General features: G+C 43.9%; 1 protein-coding gene across 1 annotated transcript in view; it reads right to left on the bottom strand.

The window, feature by feature from the left end:
• The window catches only part of TMEFF1 (transmembrane protein with EGF like and two follistatin like domains 1), a 266,724-nt gene that overhangs the window by 83,399 nt on the left and 157,231 nt on the right, over positions 1–26,094 (bottom strand). Inside the window, exon 4 of the mRNA XM_044293330.1 lies at positions 13,249–13,275. Within this exon, the coding sequence (XP_044149265.1) occupies positions 13,249–13,275 (27 nt within the window). The remainder of the gene's footprint in view (positions 1–13,248; positions 13,276–26,094) is intronic.

Here is a 26,094-nt window from a genome sequence, read left to right as displayed (position 1 = left end):
TGTGTGGTATACTAAAGTTGGTTGGTTGGTATTTTCTATGTGCCTATTATATTTTTTGTCAACTCATTGCCTCAGCTAGCCTTTGTGGTGTGTATTTTCACTCCCAAATTTTGGTATTAGTTGTATCATATATGTATATGGGTTGTATTATGTAGTTTGGAGCCATAGTGGTTTGGTGTAATACACCTTTTTACTGATGACCAATCAGGATTATTGCACTTGCACTTTATTAATATATACCAGCAGTCCACCATCGGTCCTCTTGGTTTTTAATATGTTCATGTATTGTGACCTGTGTTAAATGTCTATTGTGATTTGTGTCAATCATGTCCTGTTGTGATTTTCTAATAAAATTAGGTTATTTTTTGACTACCTCAGTATTATAAGTGTTTTTGTACTTTATTGACCCACTCCTTTTGGTCGTTTTTTGGGCAACAAGAGAGTCAAGGCAAGCAGGCAGGGATCAAGCAGGTAGCAGAGTCCAGGAATACAAGTACGAGTCAGGAACACAGGAACACAAGCAGATATCAGGAACCTTAACACAAGGACCTTGAAACTGAGGCATCTGGGAAGGGGGCTGAGCCACTTATGGTATATATGTGTAGGAGGGCTAGGATTGGTCAGTGAGGTCACATGATCCAACCCATAATGCACAGGAAGTGACGCGCGCTGGCCCTTAAGGAAATGCTGTAGGAAACAAGCAGCAAGCATGCCGTGGCCAGGGCTGAAAGGAAACACTAGCAGCAGATCACCGCTGAACACGGCGCCTGGGACTGCGGCAGTAAGCAGGGGAAAAGTGGAGGACAGCAGCCGCTGTTACAGCAAACCTGTATGTTGTACATGCTGCTGTGTATTGTATACACATGCTATCTAAAGAAGATGAAATGGATCCAGTCCACCTTAACATAGATCTACTGGAAGTAAATCCAAAGAACTTCAGAATAAAACATTCCTTTTGTGTTTACTACTGAATATATCAGAATCTATATGCTCCGGAATAAACATACTGTATACTACCTCTAGATAGAGTGGTTCACATTCTTTACAAATGACCTAATATAGATTGTTATATTACAGAAGCCTTCCAGGCTCCACCTTATAAAGACTTATTTGATATAGTACACAGGCACAAAATCTTATTTTTACAGGTGAGCCTGGGATAAACTTGTGCCAATCTGAGGAGGCAAAGCTGAAGGGGGGAGGGAGTGAGCAGAAGCCTGAACCAGTGATGAGAGGGGAGTGTCTGAGACTACCTCAGGCTTCCTGAAGAAACTGTAGCTAAGCTGTAGTCACTGTATTTATTTAGTGCATTGTGCTGGGAGGGGAGAATAGGCTAATTTTAGATGAGCATGGGAGTGGGAGAATGATTTCCCATTATGGACACTGATCCTTTCACAGGACAGCACAGCATTATGATTTATAATGTTCTGTGTCTCTGCCCGACCTTGCATCTACTGAATTATACTGGTAGCATTAAGTCAGTACAATTCAGTAGATGCAAGGTTGGACATAGACATATAGCTTTATAAATCATTATAATGTAGTAGGATCCTGTGAAAGGAGCAGTGTCCTTCCTCCAAAACAGCAACAAAATCATTGCGCAAAAAACGGTAGTGCCAATAATTTACATATAATTGACCACTTGACAACAGAATGTGATGTTAGTATAAATTTTATTCACAGACACATCAATGGGAAATTTCTATTGACATACAGTATGTTTATTGGGTAGAGAAGAACTTCTTAGAGGGTGTACATTGTGATCAAATGTTCAAGGCCAAAAATGACCTTGTGTCCAATGGAATGAATAGATCAGGCAGCACTTACAACTTGTACAACTGGTCAAACTGATTGTGCTGCATGTTTTTCTTTTTATCTGTTATTGTCAATTTTTAAATCAAATGTTAATTATACCTTGAGACAACAAGACTCCCACTTCCTTTACACTTTTCTTTTAACCTTTATGAATTATAATTGGAAAAGTGGCTACTGGTGAGGTAGACAGTTGCCCTTATAAGATGAGCTGCCCAAGGGAGGATAGCAAGCCAATTGATTTATGGTGTGTGATTTATTGTGGACTTTAAAACATGAGGATCAAACACTCATGGTGTATATTAACTCTGACACTGTGCTAAATCTGCTTGTCATGGGACACCACAGGGAGCATTTTTCAAACTTAAAGGCATCTGCTTTTTTAACGTCCCCGACTCCTTTATTTCATGGTATTATTAGAGGAGCTAAATGTCAAGTTTTTCGTACTTACCAGCACAGATTAAGCTGATGGGGAAAACGCCAATCATGACTATTTCAAGGAGTTCAAGCTGTGCTGTCGGGACTATGTTTGTACATTTGACTTAGAGAGTGTTTATTCAATATCACTAATTGTGGAGAAACTCATTTTGTTGATTAATAATCTGCTTGACTAAACAAGCGCAAAAACCTTTCGACGTCAGTGTGAACGCTGTAACTTTGGAGAAGTTTTTATTCATTTATTTCATTAGTGCTTCACAGTAACTTACAATGGGTCACATACTGGTTTAATTAAATTAATTAATGAAATTAAACACTGGTTTATCCTCAGGATGGGATAGTAGATGCTTAATAGGTAAATTAAAATCTATAAGTTAAGAAAGTTTAGAAAGTATAGTTTGTAATTTGACAGAAAACTGGCTGATGGATCCTGTCCAGAGAGTTGTGGTCAATGATTCCTATTCAGAATGGTCCCGGGTTATAAGTGTTGTACCCCAAGGTTCAGTGTTGGGTCCTCTATTATTTAACTTATTCATTAATTATATAGAAGATGGGATTAATAGCACTGTATCTATCTATTGCAAACTATCTTGGACACTCTGAGTGATTGGGCATCCACTTAGCAAAGGAAATTCAGTATGGATAAATGTAAAGATATGCATCTGGGTACAAATAATATACTTGCATCATATGCACTAGAGGGAGTAACACTGGGAGGGTCCCTTGTAGAGAATGTCAATAAGCTGCTTCTAAGGCTGGTGAAATACTGTAATGTCACCCAAACTGCACATTAATGGGGTTGTGCAGGGCTATTAAATTGATAAGCTAGCCTCAGGATAAGTAATCAATATCAGATCGGTGGCGGTCTGATTTCTGGCACCCCTGCCGATCAGTTCTTTGAAGGGACTGAGGTGCTGTATGTGTGCGGTATCCTCTTCAATGTTTACCTGTACACCATCTAGATTGTGGCAGTGGTGCAGAAACATTTGACGCACCAGAGCCCATACATTTTAATGCTGTATGAAGATGGATGGAAGTGATTCAAGAGCAGATCAAAGCATAATAGGTAAGGTGTCTGATGAATAACCCCCGACAACACTTTCTATCACCTGCTACCTGTAAAAGAGCTCTTACCCTTAACTATCTGTCAATCGATTATTCACCAAAGGTATTTTACTACTTAAACTGCCTTTACCAGAAACTCCCTATAAAGCTGGTAGCTACGATAGTTAGAGAGGGGTCACCTGGGTCAATGTCCACCCCCTTTGGGTTAAGGTTTATTTCATTCAATTTAAAGAAATGGTGTAGGAGTTAACCATAGCAACTAGTCAAGTGCCTGCTCACGTGTGTAGAAGGCCCACTGGAAAGTAGATTGGTGTGGGAGACTATTTTCCTTGACAGTTTTATTAACATTGCTTTTTAATGAAGGTAATGGGGTGATGGGGGCCTGACTCCGGTTGTCCCTCTTCTTCAAGTTTTGACAGTGACATTGTCCTCTATTGCTGGCAGCTGCCTATCAAGCTTGTCATCACTGCAGTTGCCAGCTTGCGATTCCTGCCTATTTTCATTCTTGGTGTCAGACATGGCAGATATGCTCATCCCTTCCTGCAGCTGTTTTTTTTCTTGGTAGGTTCTTTCCCTGTCACCCTCAATGGTACAGAATATCTTTATAAAATAAATCTGTACAGCACCTGAGCGGATTGTTTACTGGTCTGAACGGGGAAGGTGCGCTCAGATCGCAGTTTATATTCCTTATTACTGTGGGATCACAGCAAAAGCCAGCAATTCTGAACAAAAACATTGCATTTTTCCATGGTTTTGTGATGTTTGCATTTCACTGTGTGAATAGGTCCAAGTAGTGAACTGACTAATAGATTTAATCAGGAGCCCATGTTTTAAGAACAGATCAGTGGTGTACTTAATCCACCCCTGGTCATCTATTAATAGAGGAATGGACTTGCAGGAGAGGAAAATAATAATGAATCCATGACTGGTTATCTATTAAAAGAGGCACGAATCTCAGGACAGGGACATAACATTGCCATGTTACAACACTTACGCTGGGTTCACACCTGAGCGTTCTGAAAGGAGCGCTCTGTATGCGCGATTGTACCGGCGTTTACAATCGCGCATACAGAGACAAGAAAACGCCTATTGTCGCGCATTTCCGAAAGTCTATGTACGGGAACGCGCGACAAAACGCCCCAAAGAAGCTCAAGAACTTTTTTGAGTGTAGGGCATTTTTCAGCGTGTTCAAACGCGCTGTAAAACACTCAAGTGTGAAGCAGGGCCATAGGGAAGCATTGGTTTTCAGGTGTTGAGCGTTTTACAGCGCGTTTGAACGCGCTGTAAAATGCTCAGGTGTGAACCCAGGGTTATGTGTGGCCTCATTTGGAATATGCAATTTAGTTCTGGGCAACAATTCATAAAAAGGATGCCCTGAAGTTAGAAAAGGTACAAAGAAGAGCAACTAACCTGATAAGGGGACATGGAGGTTCCTAGTTATGAGGAAAGTTTAAAAGATCTAACTCTACTTAGTCCTGAGTAGGGCCATCTGGGGGTCGTTATTAACATAAATATTCTGTATAAATGTCCTGTACAAAGAAAAAGTTCAGTCTCCAGAGGCAACAAAGCTTCTTCACCATAAGAGCTATGAATCTGTCTACCTGAGGAGGTGGCCACTTTTAAAAAATACATCAGTACTTATGAAATTGGGTAGAATTCTGATCTCTCACTCCTCTTCCCTTAATTTACTGTACATCCCCCACCCATCCCTTAGATGAAATTGATGGGCCTATGTCTTTTTTCAGCTGATGTAACTATGTAATACCAGATCAATGTTACCCTTTAGTAGAGTAAAACTGCAACAATTTTTGTGACTATCATGTTTTTAACTGTTTTAATTGTCTGATATTTATTTATTCTATTTCATGAACATAATTATAGGGGGTTCCATCTTTAAAGGTGTTGTGGAAATTTTATTATGCAGACATTTTATCTTAGGATGTGTGTGTGTGTTTTTATAGATTGTCATTAGGGATGAGCGAACCCGAACTGTATAGTTCGGGTTCGTACCGAATTTTGGGGTGTCCGTGACACGGACCCGAACCCGGACATTTTCGTAAAAGTCCGGGTTCGGGTTCGGTGTTCGTCGCTTTTGTGGCGCTTTCTTGGCGCTTTTTGAAAGGCTGCAAAGCAGCCAATCAACAAGCGTCATACTACTTGCCCCAAGAGGCCGTCACAGCCATGCCTACTATTGGCATGGCTGTGATTGGCCAGAGCACCATGTGACCCAGCCTCTATTTAAGCTGGAGTCACATAGCGCCGCCCGTCACTCTGCTCTGATTAGCGTAGGGAGAGGTTGCGGCTGCGACAGTAGGGCGAGATTAGGCAGATTAACTCCTCCAAAGGACTTGATTAATCGATCGATCTGCAGCTGTGCATCATTGAGCTGCTGAAATTCAATTGCTCACTGTTTTTAGGCTGCCCAGACCGTTTGTCAGTCACTTTTTTCTGGGGTGATCGGCGGCCATTTTGTGTCTTGTGGTGCGCCAGCACAAGCTGCGACCAAGTGCATTTAACCCTCAATGGTGTGGTTGTTTTTTGGCTAAAGCCTACATCAGGGTGAAGCTGTCACACCAAGTGCATTTAACCAGCAATAGTCTGTTTATTTTTTGGCCATATACTACATCAGGGGCAAGCTGCGCCCGTCACCAAGTGCATTTAACCCTCAGTAGTGTGGTTGGTCAAGCTGTCACACCAAGTGCATTTAACCAGCAATAGTCTGTTCATTTTTTGGCCATATACTACATCAGGGGCAAGCTGCGCCTGTCACCAAGTGCATTTAACCCTCAATGGTGTGGTTGTTTTTTGGCTAAAGCCTACATCAGGGTGAAGCTGTCACACCAAGTGCATTTAACCAGCAATAGTCTGTTTATTTTTTGGCCATATACTACATCAGGGGCAAGCTGCGCCCGTCACCAAGTGCATTTAACCCTCAGTAGTGTGGTTGGTCAAGCTGTCACACCAAGTGCATTTAACCAGCAATAGTCTGTTAATTTTTTGGCCATATACTACATCAGGGGCAAGCTGCGCCTGTCACCAAGTGCATTTAACCCTCAGTAGTGTGGTTGGTCAAGCTGTCACACCAAGTGCATTTAACCAGCAATAGTGTGGTTATTTTTTGGCCATATCCCAGTCTAATTCTGTCAGTAAATCCATACCGGTCACCCAGCGCCTAAATACTAGGCCTCAAATTTATATCCCGCTAAATCTGTCGTTACCGCTGTACTGTTCTGGCTGGGCAAGTTATTTAGTGTCCGTCAAAGCACATTTTTTGTTCTGGGTTGAAAAACAATTCCCAATTTAGCAATTTCCTAATTTAGTGGTTTCTGCTGTATCAGAGCTATTTGAAATCTATCCCTAAAAGGGTATATAATATTCAAGGTGCACATAGGGTCATTCAGAATAACTTCACACACACGCTACTGTGCATTTCCAAGTCTAATTCTGTCAGTAAATCCATACCGGTCACCCAGCGCCTAAATACTAGGCCTCAAATTTATATCCCGCTAAATCTGTCTTTACCGCTGTACTGTTCTGGCTGGGCAATTTATTTAGTGTCCGTCAAAGCACATTTTTTGTTCTGAGTTGAAATACAATTCCCAATTTAGCAATTTCCTAATTTAGTGGTTTCTGCTGTATCAGGCCTACTTTAAATACATCCCTAAAAGGGTATATAATATTCAAGGTGCACATAGGGTCATTCAGAATAACTTCACACACACGCTACTGTGCATTTCCAAGTCTAATTCTGTCAGTAAATCCATACCGGTCACCCAGCGCCTAAATACTAGGCCTCAAATTTATATCCCGCTAAATCTATCGTTACCGCTGTACTGTTCTGGCTGGGCAAGTTATTTAGTGTCCGTCAAAGCACATTTTTTGTTCTGGGTTGAAAAACAATTCCCAATTTAGCAATTTCATAATTTAGTGGTTTCTGCTATATCAGAGCTATTTGAAATCTATCCCTAAAAGGGTATATAATATTCAAGGTGCACATAGGGTCATTCAGAATAACTTCACACACACGCTACTGTGCATTTCCAAGTCTAATTCTGTCAGTAAATCTATACCGGTCACCCAGCGCCTAAATACTAGGCCTCAAATTTATATTCAGCTGAATTTGAATACAATACATTGGGCCAAATAATATTTTTGTTGTTGTGGTGAACGATAACAATGAGGAAAACATCTAGTAAGGGACGCGGACGTGGACATGGTCGTGGTGGTGTTAGTGGACCCTCTGGTGCTGGGAGAGGACGTGGCCGTTCTGCCACATCCACACGTCCTAGTGTACCAACTACCTCAGGTCCCAGTAGCCGCCAGAATTTACAGCGATATATGGTGGGGCCCAATGCCGTTCTAAGGATGGTAAGGCCTGAGCAGGTACAGGCATTAGTCAATTGGGTGGCCGACAGTGGATCCAGCACGTTCACATTATCTCCCACCCAGTCTTCTGCAGAAAGCGCACAGATGGCGCCTGAAAACCAACCCCATCAGTCTGTCACATCACCCCCATGCATACCAGGGAAACTGTCTCAGCCTCAAGTTATGCAGCAGTCTCTTATGCTGTTTGAAAACTCCGCTGGCAGGGTTTCCCAAGGGCATCCACCTAGCCCTTCCCCAGCGGTGAAAGACATAGAATGCACTGACGCACAACCACTTATGTTTCCTGATGATGAGGACATGGGAATACCACCTCAGCATGTCTCTGATGATGACGAAACACAGGTGCCAACTGCTGCGTCTTTCTGCAGTGTGCAGACTGAACAGGAGGTCAGGGATCAAGACTGGGTGGAAGACGATGCAGGGGACGATGAGGTCCTAGACCCCACATGGAATGAAGGTCGTGCCACTGACTTTCACAGTTCGGAGGAAGAGGCAGTGGTGAGACCGAGCCAACAGCGTAGCAAAAGAGGGAGCAGTGGGCAAAAGCAGAACACCCGCCGCCAAGAGACTCCGTCTGCTACTGACCGCTGCCATCTGGGACCGAGCACCCCAAAGGCAGCTTCAAGGAGTTCCCTGGCATGGCACTTCTTCAAACAATGTGCTGACGACAAGACCCAAGTGGTTTGCACGCTGTGCCATCAGAGCCTGAAGCGAGGCATTAACGTTCTGAACCTGAGCACAACCTGCATGACCAGGCACCTGCATGCAAAGCATGAACTGCAGTGGAGTAAACACCTTAAAACCAAGGAAGTCACTCAGGCTCCCCCTGCTACCTCTTCTGCTGCTGCCGCCTCGGCCTCTTCTGCTGCTGCCGCTTCGGCCTCTTCCTCTGCCTCTGGAAGAATGTTGGCACCTGCCGCCCAGCAAACAGGGGATGTACCACCAACACCACCACCACCTCCGTCACCAAGCATCTCAACCATGTCACACGGCAGCGTTCAGCTCTCCATCTCACAAACATTTGAGAGAAAGCGTAAATTCCCACCTAGCCACCCTCGATCCCTGGCCCTGAATGCCAGCATTTCTAAACTACTGGCCTATGAAATGCTGTCATTTAGGCTGGTGGACACAGACAGCTTCAAACAGCTCATGTCGCTTGCTGTCCCACAGTATGTTGTTCCCAGCCGCCACTACTTCTCCAAGAGAGCCGTTCCTTCCCTGCACAACCAAGTATCCGATAAAATCAAGTGTGCACTGCGCAACGCCATCTGTGGCAAGGTCCACCTAACCACAGATACGTGGACCAGTAAGCACGGCCAGGGACGCTATATCTCCCTAACTGCACACTGGGTAAATGTAGTGGCAGCTGGGCCCCAGGCGGAGAGCTGTTTGGCGCACGTCCTTCCGCCGCCAAGGATTGCAGGGCAACATTCTTTGCCTCCTGTTGCCACCTCCTCCTACTCGACTTCCTCCTCCTCTTCTTCCACCTGCTCATCTAGTCAGCCACACACCTTCACCACCAACTTCAGCACAGCCCGGGGTAAACGTCAGCAGGCCATTCTGAAACTCATATGTTTGGGGGACAGGCCCCACACCGCACAGGAGTTGTGGCAGGGTATAGAACAACAGACCGACGAGTGGTTGCTGCCGGTGAGCCTCAAGCCCGGCCTGGTGGTGTGTGATAATGGGCGAAATCTCGTTGCAGCTCTGGGACTAGCCAGTTTGACGCACATCCCTTGCTTGTCGCATGTGCTGAATTTGGTGGTGCAGAAGTTCATTCACAACTACCCCGACATGTCAGAGCTGCTGCATAAAGTGCGGGCCGTCTGTTCGCGCTTCCGGCGTTCACATCCTGCTGCTGCTCGCCTGTCTGCGCTACAGCGTAACTTCGGCCTTCCCGCTCACCGCCTCATATGCGACGTGCCCACCAGGTGGAACTCCACCTTGCACATGCTGGACAGACTGTGCGAGCAGCAGCAGGCCATAGTGGAGTTTCAGCTGCAGCACGCACGGGTCAGTCGCACTACAGAACAGCACCACTTCACCACCAATGACTGGGCCTCCATGCGAGACCTGTGTGCCCTGTTGCGCTGTTTCGAGTACTCCACCAACATGGCCAGTGGCGATGATGCCGTTATCAGCGTTACAATACCACTTCTATGTCTCCTTGAGAAAACACTTAGGGCGATGATGGAAGAGGAGGTGGCCCAGGAGGAGGAGGAGGAGGAGGAAGAGGGGTCATTTTTAGCACTTTCAGGCCAGTCTCTTCGAAGTGACTCAGAGGGAGGTTTTTGGCAACAGCAGAGGCCAGGTACAAATGTGGCCAGCCAGGGCCCACTACTGGAGGACGAGGGGGACGAGGATGAGGTGGAGGAGGATGAGGATGAAGCATGGTCACAGCGGGGTGGCACCCAACGCAGCTCAGGTCCATCACTGGTGCGTGGCTGGGGGGAAAGGCAGGACGATGACGATACGCCTCCCACAGAGGACAGCTTGTCCTTACCCCTGGGCAGCCTGGCACACATGAGCGACTACATGCTGCAGTGCCTGCGCAACGACAGCAGAGTTGCCCACATTTTAACGTGTGCGGACTACTGGGTTGCCACCCTGCTGGATCCACGCTACAAAGACAATGTGCCCACCTTACTTCCTGCACTGGAGCGTGATAGGAAGATGCGCGAGTACAAGCGCACGTTGGTAGACGCGCTACTGAGAGAATTCCCAAATGTCACAGGGGAACAAGTGGAAGCCCAAGGCCAAGGCAGAGGAGGAGCAAGAGGTCGCCAAGGCAGCTGTGTCACGGCCAGCTCCTCTGAGGGCAGGGTTAGCATGGCAGAGATGTGGAAAAGTTTTGTCAACACGCCACAGCTAACTGCACCACCACCTGATACGCAACGTGTTAGCAGGAGGCAACATTTCACTAACATGGTGGAACAGTACGTGTGCACACCCCTCGACGTACTGACTGATGGTTCGGCCCCATTCAACTACTGGGTCTCTAAATTGTCCACGTGGCCAGAGCTAGCCTTTTATGCCTTGGAGGTGCTGGCCTGCCCGGCGGCCAGCGTTTTGTCTGAACGTGTATTCAGCACGGCAGGGGGTGTCATTACAGACAAACGCAGCCGCCTGTCTACAGCCAATGTGGACAAGCTGACGTTCATAAAAATGAACCAGGCATGGATCCCACAGGACCTGTCCGTCCCTTGTCCAGATTAGACATTAACTACCTCCCCTTAACCATATATTATTGTACTCCAGGGCACTTCCTCATTCAATCCTATTTTTATTTTCATTTTACCATTATATTGCGAGGCTACCCAAATTTGAATGAACTTCTCCTCTGTCTGGGTGCCGGGGCCTAAATATATGCCAATGGACTGTTCCAATGTTGGGTGACGTGAAGCCTGATTCTCTGCTATGACATGCAGACTAATTCTCTGCTGACATGAAGCCAGATTCTCTGTTACGGGACCTCTCTCCTCTGCCTGGGTGCTGGGCCTAAATATATGCCAATGGACTGTTGCACTGGTGGCTGACGTGAAGCCTGATTGTCTGTTACGGGACCTCTCTCCTCTGCCTGGGTGCTGGGCCTAAATATCTGACAATGGACTGTTGCATTGGTGGCTGACGTGAAGCCTGATTCTCTGCTATGATATGAAGACTGATTCTCTGCTGACATGAAGCCAGATTGTCTGTTACGGGACCTCTCTCCTCTGCCTGGGTGCCGGGGCCTAAATATCTGAGAATGGACTGTTCCAGTGGTGGGTGACGTGAAGCCAGATTCTCTGCTATGGGACCTCTCTCCAATTGATTTTTGTTAATTTTTATTTATTTAATTTTTATTTTAATTCATTTCCCTATCCACATTTGTTTGCAGGGGATTTACCTACATGTTGCTGCCTTTTGCAGCATGTCTATACACATTAGAGAAGTGAAGTCTGCATAACGAGAGATACATATTATACCTCTGCTGCGGCTTCTCTATGACTTTCTGGATACATATCTGCTTTTAAGACAGGCATATGTGCCTTGTCAGTATACTTGTACCGTATACTGACAATAGCCGTAGCAATGTCTCACAGATGGTCTCAAACCTATAAGAACCAGTAGAATGATCTTCACTAGATACTGGTCGCTTTGAGCAGTATTGAATGGGATCCATGCTGACAATGGCGGGGGATGGGCGGCCGCCTGGCTGGTCAGACAATGGACATGACTCATTCTTCCTTACAGGGCTGGGGTGTGTGCATTGTCTGTCCAGCCACGTTAAGGCCCTTCCCTGTCCTTTGACAAGTCTCACTTCCTGTATGTCATCACTTCCTGCATCCTTGTTATGGACCAGCCCCTTTTACACCTTTTGTGAGTAAATAAAAGAAACAGACTGGGCAGGGGGAAGGAGGAGTTGCTCAGAAGAATTCAAGCAAGATGGTAACACCTGGGTCTGACTCTGACTGCGGTTGAGGGAATAGGGATTTACCTTTCCTTACACAAACTTTGATGCCAGTGGATTACAACTATTAATATTTCTACAACAAAGGGGTTGTCCAAGTAATAGAAAAAAATGGCACTCTGCCAACCTTATGGTCAGGAAAAGTGAGGTCTAGCAAAATAAAAATCCTACTTACACATATATCTAGTACTGCTGTGGCCCCATACTTTACATACAGTTGCAGAGCTGTGGGGGAGTGTAACAACATTCTTCTCATGAATATTAGTGGGTGTCAGCTAAGACCGCCTTTCCCCTCCTCCTGCCCTGTCTTGGTTCTTGTTGTTGACAGATCCATCTTCTTATGCTGCAGCTCTTCCCAGTAGTCACTGACCTCACACAGGCATTCTTTTGGTTACTCTCCTGGCCGTTTACTGCATATACAGGCAGAGTATTTAACCTGTTACAGCCAGTAAACCACCCTCCACACTGTTAGCTTTCACTGTGACTGGAAATTCTCTTCTGCTTATTGAGCTGAAAAAACGAATTCTAAACCAATCTGTCTCCGGTAACGTGCAGGGGTGTGGCTTTTTGCCGATCAGTGCCATCCACTCTTTGGACCTCAGTGCTGATGTTCATATGACCCATATACACTGGTAGCTGGTAAGCAAGTCTCCATGAGGATGCCTTCTGAATGGCCTGGGCATGCCTAACAGCTCTCAGCTAAGGATGGATCCAGCATGATGAGACAGCTAAGCTTGTAGACATCAGTAGTGATGATCCGTGCACAGGGGGCGTAGCTTGTCCCTCCAGCAAGCACAACCCACAGATCAGACTTCAGTGACGTTCCATGTACAGGGCAGGACTGCTCCCTTGTGCAGCCCTAGAGTCCTAGGCTGGTGCATGGAACATCATCAGAGTGGGCAAAGAAGCTTATGTCACAGGTCACGTGACACTCAGTGAAATATGACAAAGAGGCCACTATAATAAAAGTTAATCAATTGAAAATATGTTACTTTTGTTTAGATAGAAACATACAAAGAATAAACAAATAATTTGGATAATCTCTTAATCTATTAAAATACGGTACATACAATTTGGAATTTAGAAACTCAACTTACCACCTTCTCCAGATCCAGATGCTGCATCTAAGGAACAAAGGAGAAAAAAAAAATCAAACATTAATTATACAACTTTATCTGCTGTTTGTTATTTCTGGATTGATGTGCAAATCTATGTTTTATTGCCATGTTACTCCAGCTGTTACACATTCTGTCTTCACATAGTCATTAAAGCCATCTCATCTGGTGTTATTAAGGCATAGACAAACCTGGTTCAATGCTAACTAAAAAACACCTATGAAAATTTTAAGAACACTCATGCATACTTATGAACGGCAAGACCTAAATATGCCAAAGACAACTTTATTCTGTATCAATAACTATATAAGTTAATGGCCTCATATTTTGGTGTCCAGAGGGACCATAAAGTTGAGTTTTTGAAAGTGTCCAGGATACATTTTTATTTATTTATCCTGGTCATAGATAAAAGGTTTATAAAGTTATCACCCAGTACGCTAGCAATTTCAAAAGTGTGGCTAGGGAATAGATTGTAACTGTAGTAAATTTACAAATAATCTGGCATTTTAAAGGGAACACATCTACTCAGATACATTTAGGTGGAAACCTTTTCCCCACCACCTTCCACTGATGGACACATTTTATCTCATAGTAATAAGTGTCAGGGAAACAGGAAGAATCGGGAGATCATGAATATGAGGACTCAATGATGCCTTCTGTGCAACAGCTCCACCTCTTGGATCACACATAAATTGATAGGCCCGTAAAAAATGAATTTACTTGGATGCCTTACAGACGTCCAGGTACATCCCTGTTTTGAGGAGGAAACTCGAAAAGTTCACCTGAATCCAGCCTTAAACATACAGATTGTGTATATTTTCAAGTCCATTCTTTATGGGACATGTAGCTCTCTAATTTACATTGGTAAAATTAAGCTTCTGGCACTGAGTATAAATTGAGGGTACAACCATGTGGGGAAGAATACATTCCTGCTATGTATTTGTTGTCTGAATTTTTTTTTATACATGCACATCTTTACAAAGCCATGCATCGTTATTTATCATTGTTTTTCTTCTGTCGGTCTCTATCATAAAAAAATGTATCTTGGTGCTTTGCACAAAAAAAGCTGAGAAAAAAAAAAAAAAGAGAAAAACAAGGTACTGTATCAATTGAGCTTTCCCCATGTGTAAAAGGGTTATCTGTTTGCAGCTCCTGGTGTTTACTGCTAAAATAATTGCAAGATTCAATTCTATTTCATACAGCTATTTCTAACTGCTAGAACAAAAGGGGCATTGTACGTTCTGTACACAAGGTTTTCTACTCTGTTTTTAGGTGATCGGTGCAGTATAAAAGTACTGGATATCCTTAAATCTCTATGCTTCCTTATCTAGAGCAAGGTGTTAGAAAATAGATATATGTCTCCACTATGTATCTGACAAATCTAAAATATGTCAAGGTTATTGTGGTCCAAAATATATTTCTGGTATATACTAGTCATTTCCCAAGTGCATGGAGGCTGTTGGCCTCTTTAAGGCTATAAGACCCTTTCTGGTGCACTTTGTAGGGAGGACTTATTCTATTTAAATAAAGGCATGGGAAGTGCATATTTAGAGGTGCATAATTCATTGATTTACATACTGTATAGACATTTTCATAAACACTGTAAATAACTCAAATACGCACATAAGGGAATTATGTTATTTGCAATCCCTTAATAAAATTTATCTAGCATATATGGAGGCAGTGAACCTATAGACCACCTAAAATGAATGTGATTTAAGTCAGAAAGGAAAATTGAGCCAGTGACAGGTTTTTAACTGGATAAAAGAAGAACATTAGTATATAACACTGTATACGATCTCTGCTTTCTATGCCCATTATGCAGAGGAACATCACATTGCACTTGTTCTGGGAGGCCAGTGACAGATCAGTGACATACTATACAACTGTTGGCGCCTAACTCACCCTGCAAAGGCTCAGTGTATTCCTATGCAATGCAACGTCAGCTTGTTTCTACTGCCTCCTGCTTGTGATAAAGGTATATTTCTCCATGTTAGCTCTTAAAAGCAGGAGGCAGGGGTGAGCAGTACCAAGCTAGAGATTCTGCACACAGCCAACCAGATAATATAGACCATGGTTGCACATTTTTTAATTTTTTTGGTCAATGGGCCACATTATTGGTCTACTGTAAAACAGTATACCTGAGACTATCCAACAGTGTATGACATGAATATTTGATGAGATAGGGTTAGGTTTCTGGAACTTAGACTGCTCTCCCTCATTTAGAACTCCATAGAAAAGATGTAAAGGTAGCCACAGATATGCAAGCCTATGTCAACGGTAGTTTACAAAGAGTTACAAAAACAGCCAAGTGTTTCACATCGCTCATAAACTACAGTGGAGAGAGCCACGTTCCTGAACAGCCATCTCTTTCTCTCTGGAGTGGTGAACAGATTGTAGTTTCCAAATATAGGGTGCCAGAGATGCCTGGGTGCCACGCAGAATGGCAATGCAGACCATGGGTTGTACAACCCTGGGATAGAAAGTTAGTGGTTGGAAGTTTTAAAACGGTTATTGTAGGGGGCGGAGCTTATCAATGGTGATGCGAGCAGTGTGAGATTCGAGCTCCCGACCGTCTTCAGCATACTTACCGCATCCCGCTTCTTCACGGCTTCAAGCCAGACAGACGGGCCCGCTGCAGGTAGCGCGCTTGCTAAGATGGCAGAAGCAACATGCGGAGAGGCGCCTCCTGCACCATCACATCTAGTTGACCACACGAGAAGTAGGTTGAAGCCACAAAGCGACACCAGGGCCCCCAGCTCCCCTGGATTCTATGCAGAGGCGGCAGCCAGTCCCTCATTGGCGGCAATATCATCTCTTGCCTCAGCCAGGAGCGCGGCAATGTCCCCAAGCTTCCCACCTCAGCAGATAGGCTCCGCAGCCCGGGACACCACAACAGCTAAGGTATTAGTCCCAGAAGCCCAGGATGAAGATTGGGATTGGGAAGTGCACCTCAAAGCACTCCCTACAAAATCTGAGCTTGATGCCCTGTGTGTGAGGCTGAAAAATTCACACAAGCAAGACATGGCAGCCCTGCACCAAGATCTTATACAAGTGGGGCAAAGAGTAGAAGAGATGGAAGTGTTACAAGACCAAGTCATCCTAACCCTGGATTCGCAACACCAGATTATACAGGATCACACAGAACAAATTCAGGGCATTGAAAACAAATAGGAGGAATAATTTACGTATCAGGGGGCTACCTAAAACGATACTCCCCAAAAAACTGGAAACATGGGCACATGATCTCTTTAACAGGTTGCTTAATCGAGACCATAGTGATCGACCGCATCCACAGAGCCCTGGGCCCAAAATCTGGAGACCCATCTCGCCCTTGCGACATTATATGTAGAATCCATTTCTGCATAGACAAGTAGTCTATTATCAAAGCAGCAAGAAATCTAGACGCAAGCCTGCCTGAACATCAGGAACTTATCATCTTGCCAGATCTTGCGAGACGTACCTTGTTACTCCATAAAGCACTAAAACCCCTCCTGAACGTCCTCCGGGACAACAACATCATCTACAGATGGGGGTACTCCTTCCAACTAATCACCAACAAATGTATATGGTCTGTACTGAGTGTGCCTTATTGTATTTAGATTAAGATTTAACTTTTAATTTATATCTATAAAAAAAGTGAGACTGTGGAATAAAGTGAATTCCTGTGCTTCTTATGGAGGGTAGCATAGGTTCTAAATAGTTAGAGTATAGGCCTACTAGAATGCCTGTAGGGGATATATGGTATATGTTGGGGATGGGCCTAACTGGACCAGTAACTTTCCCTATATAATAACCCTACTTGGCCTAGTCTTATCAGTGGAGGAGCCTCACTGGCTGTAGTCGGGGCACTCGTCCTTAAAAGGACGACCCCCAGCCTCAGGAACCTCGGGCCTAGACTGTATGTCCCTATGCTCTTACCTCCCTGATAGACATGCTCTGTGTCCTCCTCCGACGCGTTCCACCAGGTAAGAACCTGGCTCTTCAGGGAGAATAGAGGATCGTTCGGGCGCCTGGAGCAGTGGCTGTGCGCCTATTAGGATCAAGCGGCAGTGGCAAACTATTAGTGCATTTGTGTCTCTTTATGTGCGTCTCGCTCCACCTATGTTTCAATTGACCAATTGGTCAGGGTGTGGGCTGCGCATTCAATCTATTCCCACCTCCCCTGGTTACATGTCAGATCCAGACGGAGAAGTATTCGTCAATTGAAACATAGGTGGAGCGAGACGCACATAAAGAGACACAAATGCACTAATAGTTTGCCACTGCCGCTTGATCCTAATAGGCGCACAGCCACTGCTCCAGGCGCCCGAACAATCCTCTATTCTCCCTGAAGAGCCAGGTTCTTACCTGGTGTAATGCGTCGGAGGAGGACACAGAGCATGTCTATCAGGGAGGTAAGAGCATAGGGACATACAGTCTAGGCCCGAGGTTCCTGAGGCTGGGGGTCGCCCTTTTAAGGACGAGTGCCCCGACTACAGCCAGTGAGTCTCCTCCACTGATAAGATTAGGCCAAGTAGGGTTATTATATAGGGAAAGTTACTGGTCCAGTTAGGCCCATCCCCAACATATACCATATATCCCCTACAGGCATTCTAGTAGGCCTATACTCTAACTATTTAGAACCTATGCTACCCTCCATAAGAAGCGCAGGAATTCACTTTATTCCACAGTCTCACTTTTTTTTATAGATATAAATTAAAAGTTAAATCTTAATCTAAATACAATAAGGCACACTCAGTACAGACCATATACATTTTGAGACCACTGAGAAATTTTATGAGTGGGTCTACCTAACTTAGACACCAATCATAAACGTATGAAATAATCACCAAAAAAGATGGAAAGTCAGCAACATTCAAATCCATAGCTGACCTACAGAGACTGCTAGAAACCTTTGATCTACCGATGGTGGAGCTCCGGGAATGGCCCAGGCCATGTGAAGTCCACACCATGCCACAGCGCGACAGATGGCAAACATAGAGGCCCAAACAACAAAGATCTTCCAGGCGTACGCATCCACCAAAGGACTGAATACTTCAATTAGTACCATTGTTATTTCTCATGTTGAATGTTTTCTCCTTTCTTCCACAGTTTTAAGAAAGGTCACAACAGGTATCCGTTCCCCATATCTGTTTCTCACATGTGACATAGCGGGTTATACGGTTCCTGTATAATGTAATGTTGTCTATTTTATTAAGCTGGAGACCAGTAGGGCTGCCACCTATCCCTTGTCTTTTCCTACCCCCAACTAGGAACCGCAGCACTTAGTGCTGTCTGTGACTAAGGGGTTTAAACCGTTTATCCGGTTCTCCTCTTTTCTTCTCTGCCCTCCACATCCCTGTTTCCTGGATACCCTTGTTCTAGTCTTCCCCCTCATTTACGTGTATGCCCCTCAAACTTAATCTTTGTCTCTTCTACCATATTCCAATCCCACCTTTATTAATTTCCCCTCATGTATGGGCCTAGAACACCCTAACATTTGAGCCAAACCATTATCCACCATGATGGGGCCCCTCTCATTTTGTACCTATAACACCAGAGGCCTAACAAACCTGAGAAGTGTAGCCAAATTTTCTCTTTCACAAGAAAAGAGTCATGTTGACCATGTTACAAGAGACACATTTTAAAGCCTCCTGTGTGCCCAAATGTGAGAACAGATTGTATACAACCTGGTACCACAGGACCAATCCTACTACAAAAGACGAGGAGTCTCCATTGCTTTCCATAAGACCTTTCATCCTACGGTCTAGTCTTCAGAGGTAGATACCAGAGGCCGATTTGTTTTCCTTAAGCTCTCAGTTGATCATTCCATTTTCACAGTTGCCAATGTCCTAATCATGGACAGAAGACCTTCGGTGCCAAAATCCTGAGATGCCTAGCCAGATTCCCTGAGGGCTCATATATCATCCTCGGAGGGGATTTCAACAAGGTGATGGATTCCTTGGTTGTTAAGTCCTCGGTCTCTCCATCATCTGTACGCATGTTCAAAACAGATCTAGCGGCACTTAGACTAGTAGATCTGTGGCGGGTCCTGCATCCGGGTGTTAAGGACTACAGTTTTCATTCCCTGGCCCATAATAGTTATGAGAGACTTGATCACCTCTTTATATCCCATGGACGCTCTAATATGGTCAGACCATTCCCTGGTATATGGCCTACATTCCGCTAACCCTATAGGCACCCGCCCATTCACTTGGAGAATGAACGACAATCTCATAAACGACTTAACATGTTCTACCGACATAAGAACTGCCATCACTGACTTTGTTAACGCTCACCCACCGGTAAAGTGGGAAGCCCTCAAATGTGTGCTTAGAGGCATATTCCAGTCACACGGAGCCCGACTTAAAAAAGAGTGCGCACACAGACTCTCTACGCTTCTGAAAGACCTGGACCAAAAATAACTCTCAAACAAAACATCCCCCTCAGATCAACTCAAAGCTGACATCTCTTCTTTACGCCAACAAATTCTTAAAATATTAGATAAAAAAATATCTATGCATCAGGGACAAAATCAAACATGGCTTCTATGAATATGGTGACAAAAGTGGCAAGTGGTTGGCAAGAGCCCTTCATCCCCGAATTCCACTTACACATGTGCCGTCTATAAACACTACTTCAAACGGCTTAGTGCATACCCCCTCGGAGATCCCACACGAGTTTCAGTCTTATTACACAGCCCTATATGACCTAAGTAAAAGAGAAATCACCATCCCTAAACCAACGGTGGATGACATTCAAAACAATTTATCTCAGCATGTCCTCACATGTCTCCCAAACGTCACCTCCACTAGTATGGAAGCTGACTTCACTGCTCCGGAACTCTTATCCATTATTAAGGAGCTTAAGAATGGGAAGAGTCCTGGACCAGATGGCATGACGTCCCGTTTCTATACGTTTTTTGGAGAAGAATTGGCCCTGACCTTCTTAATGGCATTCAACTCAATCTCCAAAAATTGTCCATTCCCCTATTAGACCCTACAAGCCCACATCACGGTCATTCCCAAATCGGGCAAAGACCCTTCCCTGTGCTCCAACTATCGACCCATTTCCCTGCATAATGTTGACCTGAAGATTTATGCAAAATTCCTGGCCCTGCGACTACACCCTTACATCCTCGGCTGTATTCACAAGGAACAAGTAGGCTTTGTCCCAGGTAGAGAAGCCCATGACAACACTATAAAATCCAGCTTATTAACTAGAGCAAGACAGAGCCTTTTTGCCTGCTCTCAGTTGATGCAGAAAAGGCCTTCGATAGAGTTAATTGGCAGTTTCTGGAAGAAACTCTTGTACACATATGCCTGGGAGAGAAGATGATTCATAGGATCATGGCGCTTTTTTGCCTCCCCGTCAGCAAGGGTGTGTCTCAACGGCTCACTTTCAAAACCCTTCCCTATACTTAACGGGACACACCAGGGATGCCCTCTCTCACCATTCTTGTACATCCTATTCATGGAATCTCTAGCAAATGCCCTGAGAGCAAACCAATCCATCAAGAGACTTCAAAGTAGGTAAAACTGAACACAAATTATTATTATTTGCAGATGACCTTCTTCTTTACCTATCTTCACCAAGAATAGGAATGCCTTCAGTTCTGGATGAATTCAGGGTCTTTGGGTGTCTCAGCAATTCAAGGTGAACTTCCAGAAATCAGAAATACTGAACATCAAGTTACCCATCTCAAAGAAGCCTTTTCCTTTAGATGGACCTTGCAATTCATCTTACCAGCAGATCCCTCCCATATATTTAAACTTAATTACCTACCCATGGCTAAAGCCATGGAGACGAGTCTCTTGGGGTGGTCATCTCTTCAATTTTTGTGGTTTGGCAAGATTAACGCCTTAAAATTTGATTTCTTGCCAAGACTCCTCTACTTGTTTCAGATGATCCCATGTCAGATCCCCTTAACTTTTTTCACTCGCCTCAAGAGACTAACCACACAATTTGTCTGGAAGGCCTCGAGGGCCAGACTGTTATGATCTGCTGACGCGTTCAAAGGTGTCAGGTGGAGCAGGACTTCCCAATTTCCTTACATATTATAGAGCAGCAATAGCTAATTGTATTCTTGATCTTACTCACAATGCTACCACGAAAATATGGGTAAAGATAAAGCGTGAAATGGCCTCTAACCTAATGCCAGGTATCTTCTGGCTCCCAACAGAAACACTGAATCAGATACCCCAATCTCAGCCATCCCCACTAATATTCTCCCTAGCAAACATCTGGAACAGGTTTGCACCCAAATTTAAACTAGTTACAGTTCCCGGACTACTCACAGTCTTGACAGGGCACCCGGAGTTGCCTACTTCTCTTAAAACACTCGCAGGTCCCAGAACCTCAGTCTATTCCCCGATTAAAGTTGAAGACCTATACAACAGTAAGGGTCTACTCACCCTTAATGACTTAACTCACCTTTTACCAAACACACCGGGATGTTGGTTTCTCTTCTTTCAATTACGCAACTTCATCAAGTCCTTGGCACCTGGATCGCAGCTCTGTGCACCTAAGACAGACTTTGAGAAGCTGTGTGTGGCCGCCTCGGCCCCAGGACATGCTATATCTCTTATTTATAACATGCTGAATGCTGGAGAGTCCGAGGATAGGGAAGATGAGATGCCCATTCAGACAAGAAAACTCATTCACACATGGGGAGAGGAGCTAGGAACCACTCTCTCATTATACCACTGGAAAAAATCTATACTGTTTACACACAAGTCATCTATATCTTGTAGGATACAAGACCTCAACTACAAAATATGGACTAGGTGGTATAGAACACTGGTGAAACTACACAAATTCTGTCCCTCAGTACCTAATACCTGTTGGCGATGTCTAGCAGCAATGGGTACAATGGTGGGACTGCCCTGGGGTGGCCTCCCTAGGGTGCGATATATTCACACTTTATGACCACCTTTACCTGTATAATATACCTCCTTCACCCTCAATAGCATTACTCTCTGCTTTCCAGGGACGGATACAGCAGACTAAGAAAGGCACTCTCCGATTTTTCATACTGGCACTGAGACTAATAATACCACGCAAATGGAGGATAACTGAGAGCCTTCAGAGAATTACCTGGGTGACCACCCTAGACAAATTGCCCTGCATGGAGGAACTGGGAGCCAAGGAGCGAGGCACAGGATCAGTTTACACTAGGTCATGGGAGCTATGGCTCCAGTTCCGCATTTCTACACCTTTCTCAGGTTGGTTGGCCAATGGCATGGTTACATAACTACTGTATTCACTCACTTGGTCGTCTCCCTCGGTTCAATGATGGGCTCTCCCATCCCCCCGTGTACATCCACTAATTTAAATTTTTACGGCGGGTCAGGCCGACCACCCCCCAAATTACATCTCATCTCTCTGTAAACACAAAGGACAATCTTCTTAGTTGTCTCAGAGTTCTGCTTCTTATCATTTTCAATGTTTATTGCTACCTCAATGACAATACTCGAAAGTGTGTAATGTTGTACCTTAAAACTGTGTTAACTCACACAGAGGCACCTGACAACCTGTATAGACAGAAGAGTAAGTTCTGGACTGGTTGTCAGATTGTGATCACATAGCACAGCTGCACATAATGAAAATGTTCAAAATATACAATGCAACTCAGCTAGTAGAAATAATAACATTGGTAGAATATTATTGGTGAGTTATGGCTTCTTTAAATCAGTTGTGGGCCTGTACATAAACCATATAACCCGATCTCACTACAGCTCTATTGTGTTCCAAATAACATGTTATTGCATATTTATCTGATTTCTGAAGCCTGAAATTGAAATTGCAAGGAAGAACCTACCTTTTAATGAATTTATAATTTCTAGGTTTTAATAAATAGATGATCACTAAATAGATTTCTTGTCATTAGTGGGACTAATAATAGAGCGTGCTGCCTGAAACACTGTTCAATGCGTAAAACGTTAAAATGTTATGCATGTTAATACTTTTGGTAGTAGATTTTTTATTTTTCCTTTCACATAAACATATAAAGGCTTGTTTTTTGTGGGATACCGTAAGTTGTACTTTATTTTAGCATCATTAATTATATTTATTGCACATAATGCAGTGGGAAGCTGGAAAAAAATAAATCTAAATTGGGTGGAACAGAAAAAGAAAAATGCATTTCTGCCACAGTTTTATGGGTTTCATTTTTAGGCTAGGTCTACACGACGACATGTGTCGCACGTCAATTTTTATGATCATAGTCTATGGTGTCGCACTGCGACATGCGACATGCTGCGACGCGACAGTCACAAAAAATCAATTCGAAATGTTGCACTGTATTTGTGCCATATGTGTCGCGCGACTTATTGTCGCGCGACACATGTCGTTGTGTAGACCTAGCCTTAAGTGTTCCATATGCAGTAAAACTGACCTGCTACCTTCATTCTTTAGGTCAGTGCGATTGTTTTAAAGGGTTTCCATCACCAGAATTAACCCTATTAAACTGGCTGTTATTAGCAATAATTGGCATATCATAGTTAAAATTTCATTAGAGGATAATTTGCATATCATCATAGTTAAAATTGTGCAGTAAGTGGTGCATCAATAAGCATAAGAATAGGAGAGTTAGGGTCTGCTGACATTAGCACATCACTAATATGAGCCAGTGTAATAGGGTTAATTCTGGTGACAGAAAACCTTTAATACTTTAAAAACAAATAAAACCATCACATTTTTTTTTCCTTTGCATTACCATATTCGGGCCCCCAGAACTTTTTTTTTTTTATAGTAACATCTTCTGTGAGGGCTCATTTTTTGCAGGCCATCTACAGTTTTTATTGATATAATTTTGGAGTGTGTATGACTTTGTGATCACTTTTTTGGAGGTGAAGTGACAAAAACCCTACCATTTGCTTTGTTGTTCTTTGACGCCATTGGGAAAATATATATTTTTTTGTTGTTTTGTTTGTTTGTTTTTTGTATGGGAAAAGGGGGTGTATTTTTATATATTTTTTATATTAAAAAAAACTTAGCATTTTTTTAACAAGCAATTGTTAGATCGCTTGTCCATAGACTACAATACGTTAACAATGCAACATATGGAAGATTTGATATGTTCCTATGGAGCGGTGCCACCTACTACTGCTGTGGTAGACTTAGTTTCTTCAAAGAAGTCAAGGTTATCACACCTAATGAATGGCTCCCCCCAACCCCGTGCAGGTCCAGGCCACAGGGGTGCAGCACTCCCAGGGAACATCGCCAAAGATTTTGTGGTCAGAAATGAACACAGCATCTCAGGGATTAAATGTCTGAGATTGACATTATCACTAATCACAGACATTGCAGGGCAGGGCATAGTGCAGGGATCTAACTGCGCTTACTATTTTTTCTGGGTGCCGCTCCGTTCGCCCGCTGTGGCCCCCATTGTATCCTCCCGCCTGGTGTCCTAATTATAGCATCGGAGCAATGAGGAGGAGACTGAGTCTTTCTCCATGGGTGTCTCCTTCTGCCCTGGCTGTAGTGCTGTCCAATTGCAGTGGAGAGCGTCACAGCCAGGGAGAAGGTGAGTTTTTTTTTTCTCCCTGGCTGTGATGCTCTCCTCTGCGATTTGACAGCACTACAGCCAGGGGAGAAAGAGACGACCACGGAGAAAGACTCAGTCTCCTCCTCATTGCTCCGATGCTAAAATTAGGAAACCAGGCGGGAGGATACAACGGGGGCCACAGCGGGCGAACGGAGCGGCGCCCAGAAAAAATAGGTAAGCGCAGTTAGATCCCTGCACTATGCCCTGCCCTGCAATGTCTGTGATTAGTGATAATGTCAATCTCAGACATTTAATCCCTGAGATGCTGTGTTCATTTCTGACCACAAAATCTTTGCAGTTAGATCCCTGCACTATGCTCTACATATCCTAATACTTAGTTTATAATGTTTGGACCCATGAAAGGTCCTCTTTAGAACAGCTGATCGGTGGAGGTGTGGGTTGTCTGGGCCCCACTGATCGGATATTAATTCTAATTCTGAAGAGACGACGGCATCCAGCATCAGTTCTAAATGTAAGACAGCTTCCGAAGTGTCTTACATTTAGACCATTTTCTATGCCTAAAGCAGTGGTAGAAAATGGTGAATTAGAGCGCCATCTGTGCCAGAAAGAAGCATAATTTAGGAGTATTTCTTGTTAGTAAATTAACTCCTTTGTTCTTATATTCTAGTAAAAGTCTAAATCTGCCAAGGATAAACCACTGCTGCATGGGTCCAAGGTGGCAGTGGTAGTTGTTAAAACACCATCACCTTGGGTTTTGTAGCTCTGCAGGGTGAAACTGGTGCAAGACTGGAACCACGCAGCAGAAGTTGTTTACCCCAGGAAGACCTGAACGTTTCTTAGAAAACAAGATTTTGGGGCATGTAAGTGACAGACTGTATTTTCTTTATATACTTTAGCTAATGAGGGTTAAAGTGTGACCCTGTTGGGGTGTGAGGAAGCAGCTACAGCAATAGGAAGAAGTACTAAAAATACAAGTTAATAATGAATTGCAATTGATCTTAATTGATCCACAACACGTCAGTAATTTTGCATATTATAGGTCATTGATTTTACAATAATCACTTGCAATAATTTACTACCATCTTCCTGTGTTATATGAGAGTTCTATTATAAAGTATTCTGTTCATTTTTACTAGCTCTAGTGGGTATAGCGCAAACTGTGTTTTCGTGAAAGACTCCATTCTTTGCACACACTAGAGAACAGCCCTACAGACGTGGACAAAATTGTTGGTACCCTTTGGTCAATGAAAGAAAAAGTCACAATGGTCACAGAAATAACTTTAATCTGACAAAAGTAATAATAAATTAAAATTCTATAAATGTTAACCAATGAAAGT

This window comes from Bufo gargarizans, chromosome 5, assembly GCF_014858855.1.
Source record: "Bufo gargarizans isolate SCDJY-AF-19 chromosome 5, ASM1485885v1, whole genome shotgun sequence".
Lineage (NCBI taxonomy): Eukaryota > Metazoa > Chordata > Amphibia > Anura > Bufonidae > Bufo > Bufo gargarizans.
This window is presented reverse-complemented; position numbering and strand designations above follow the sequence as displayed.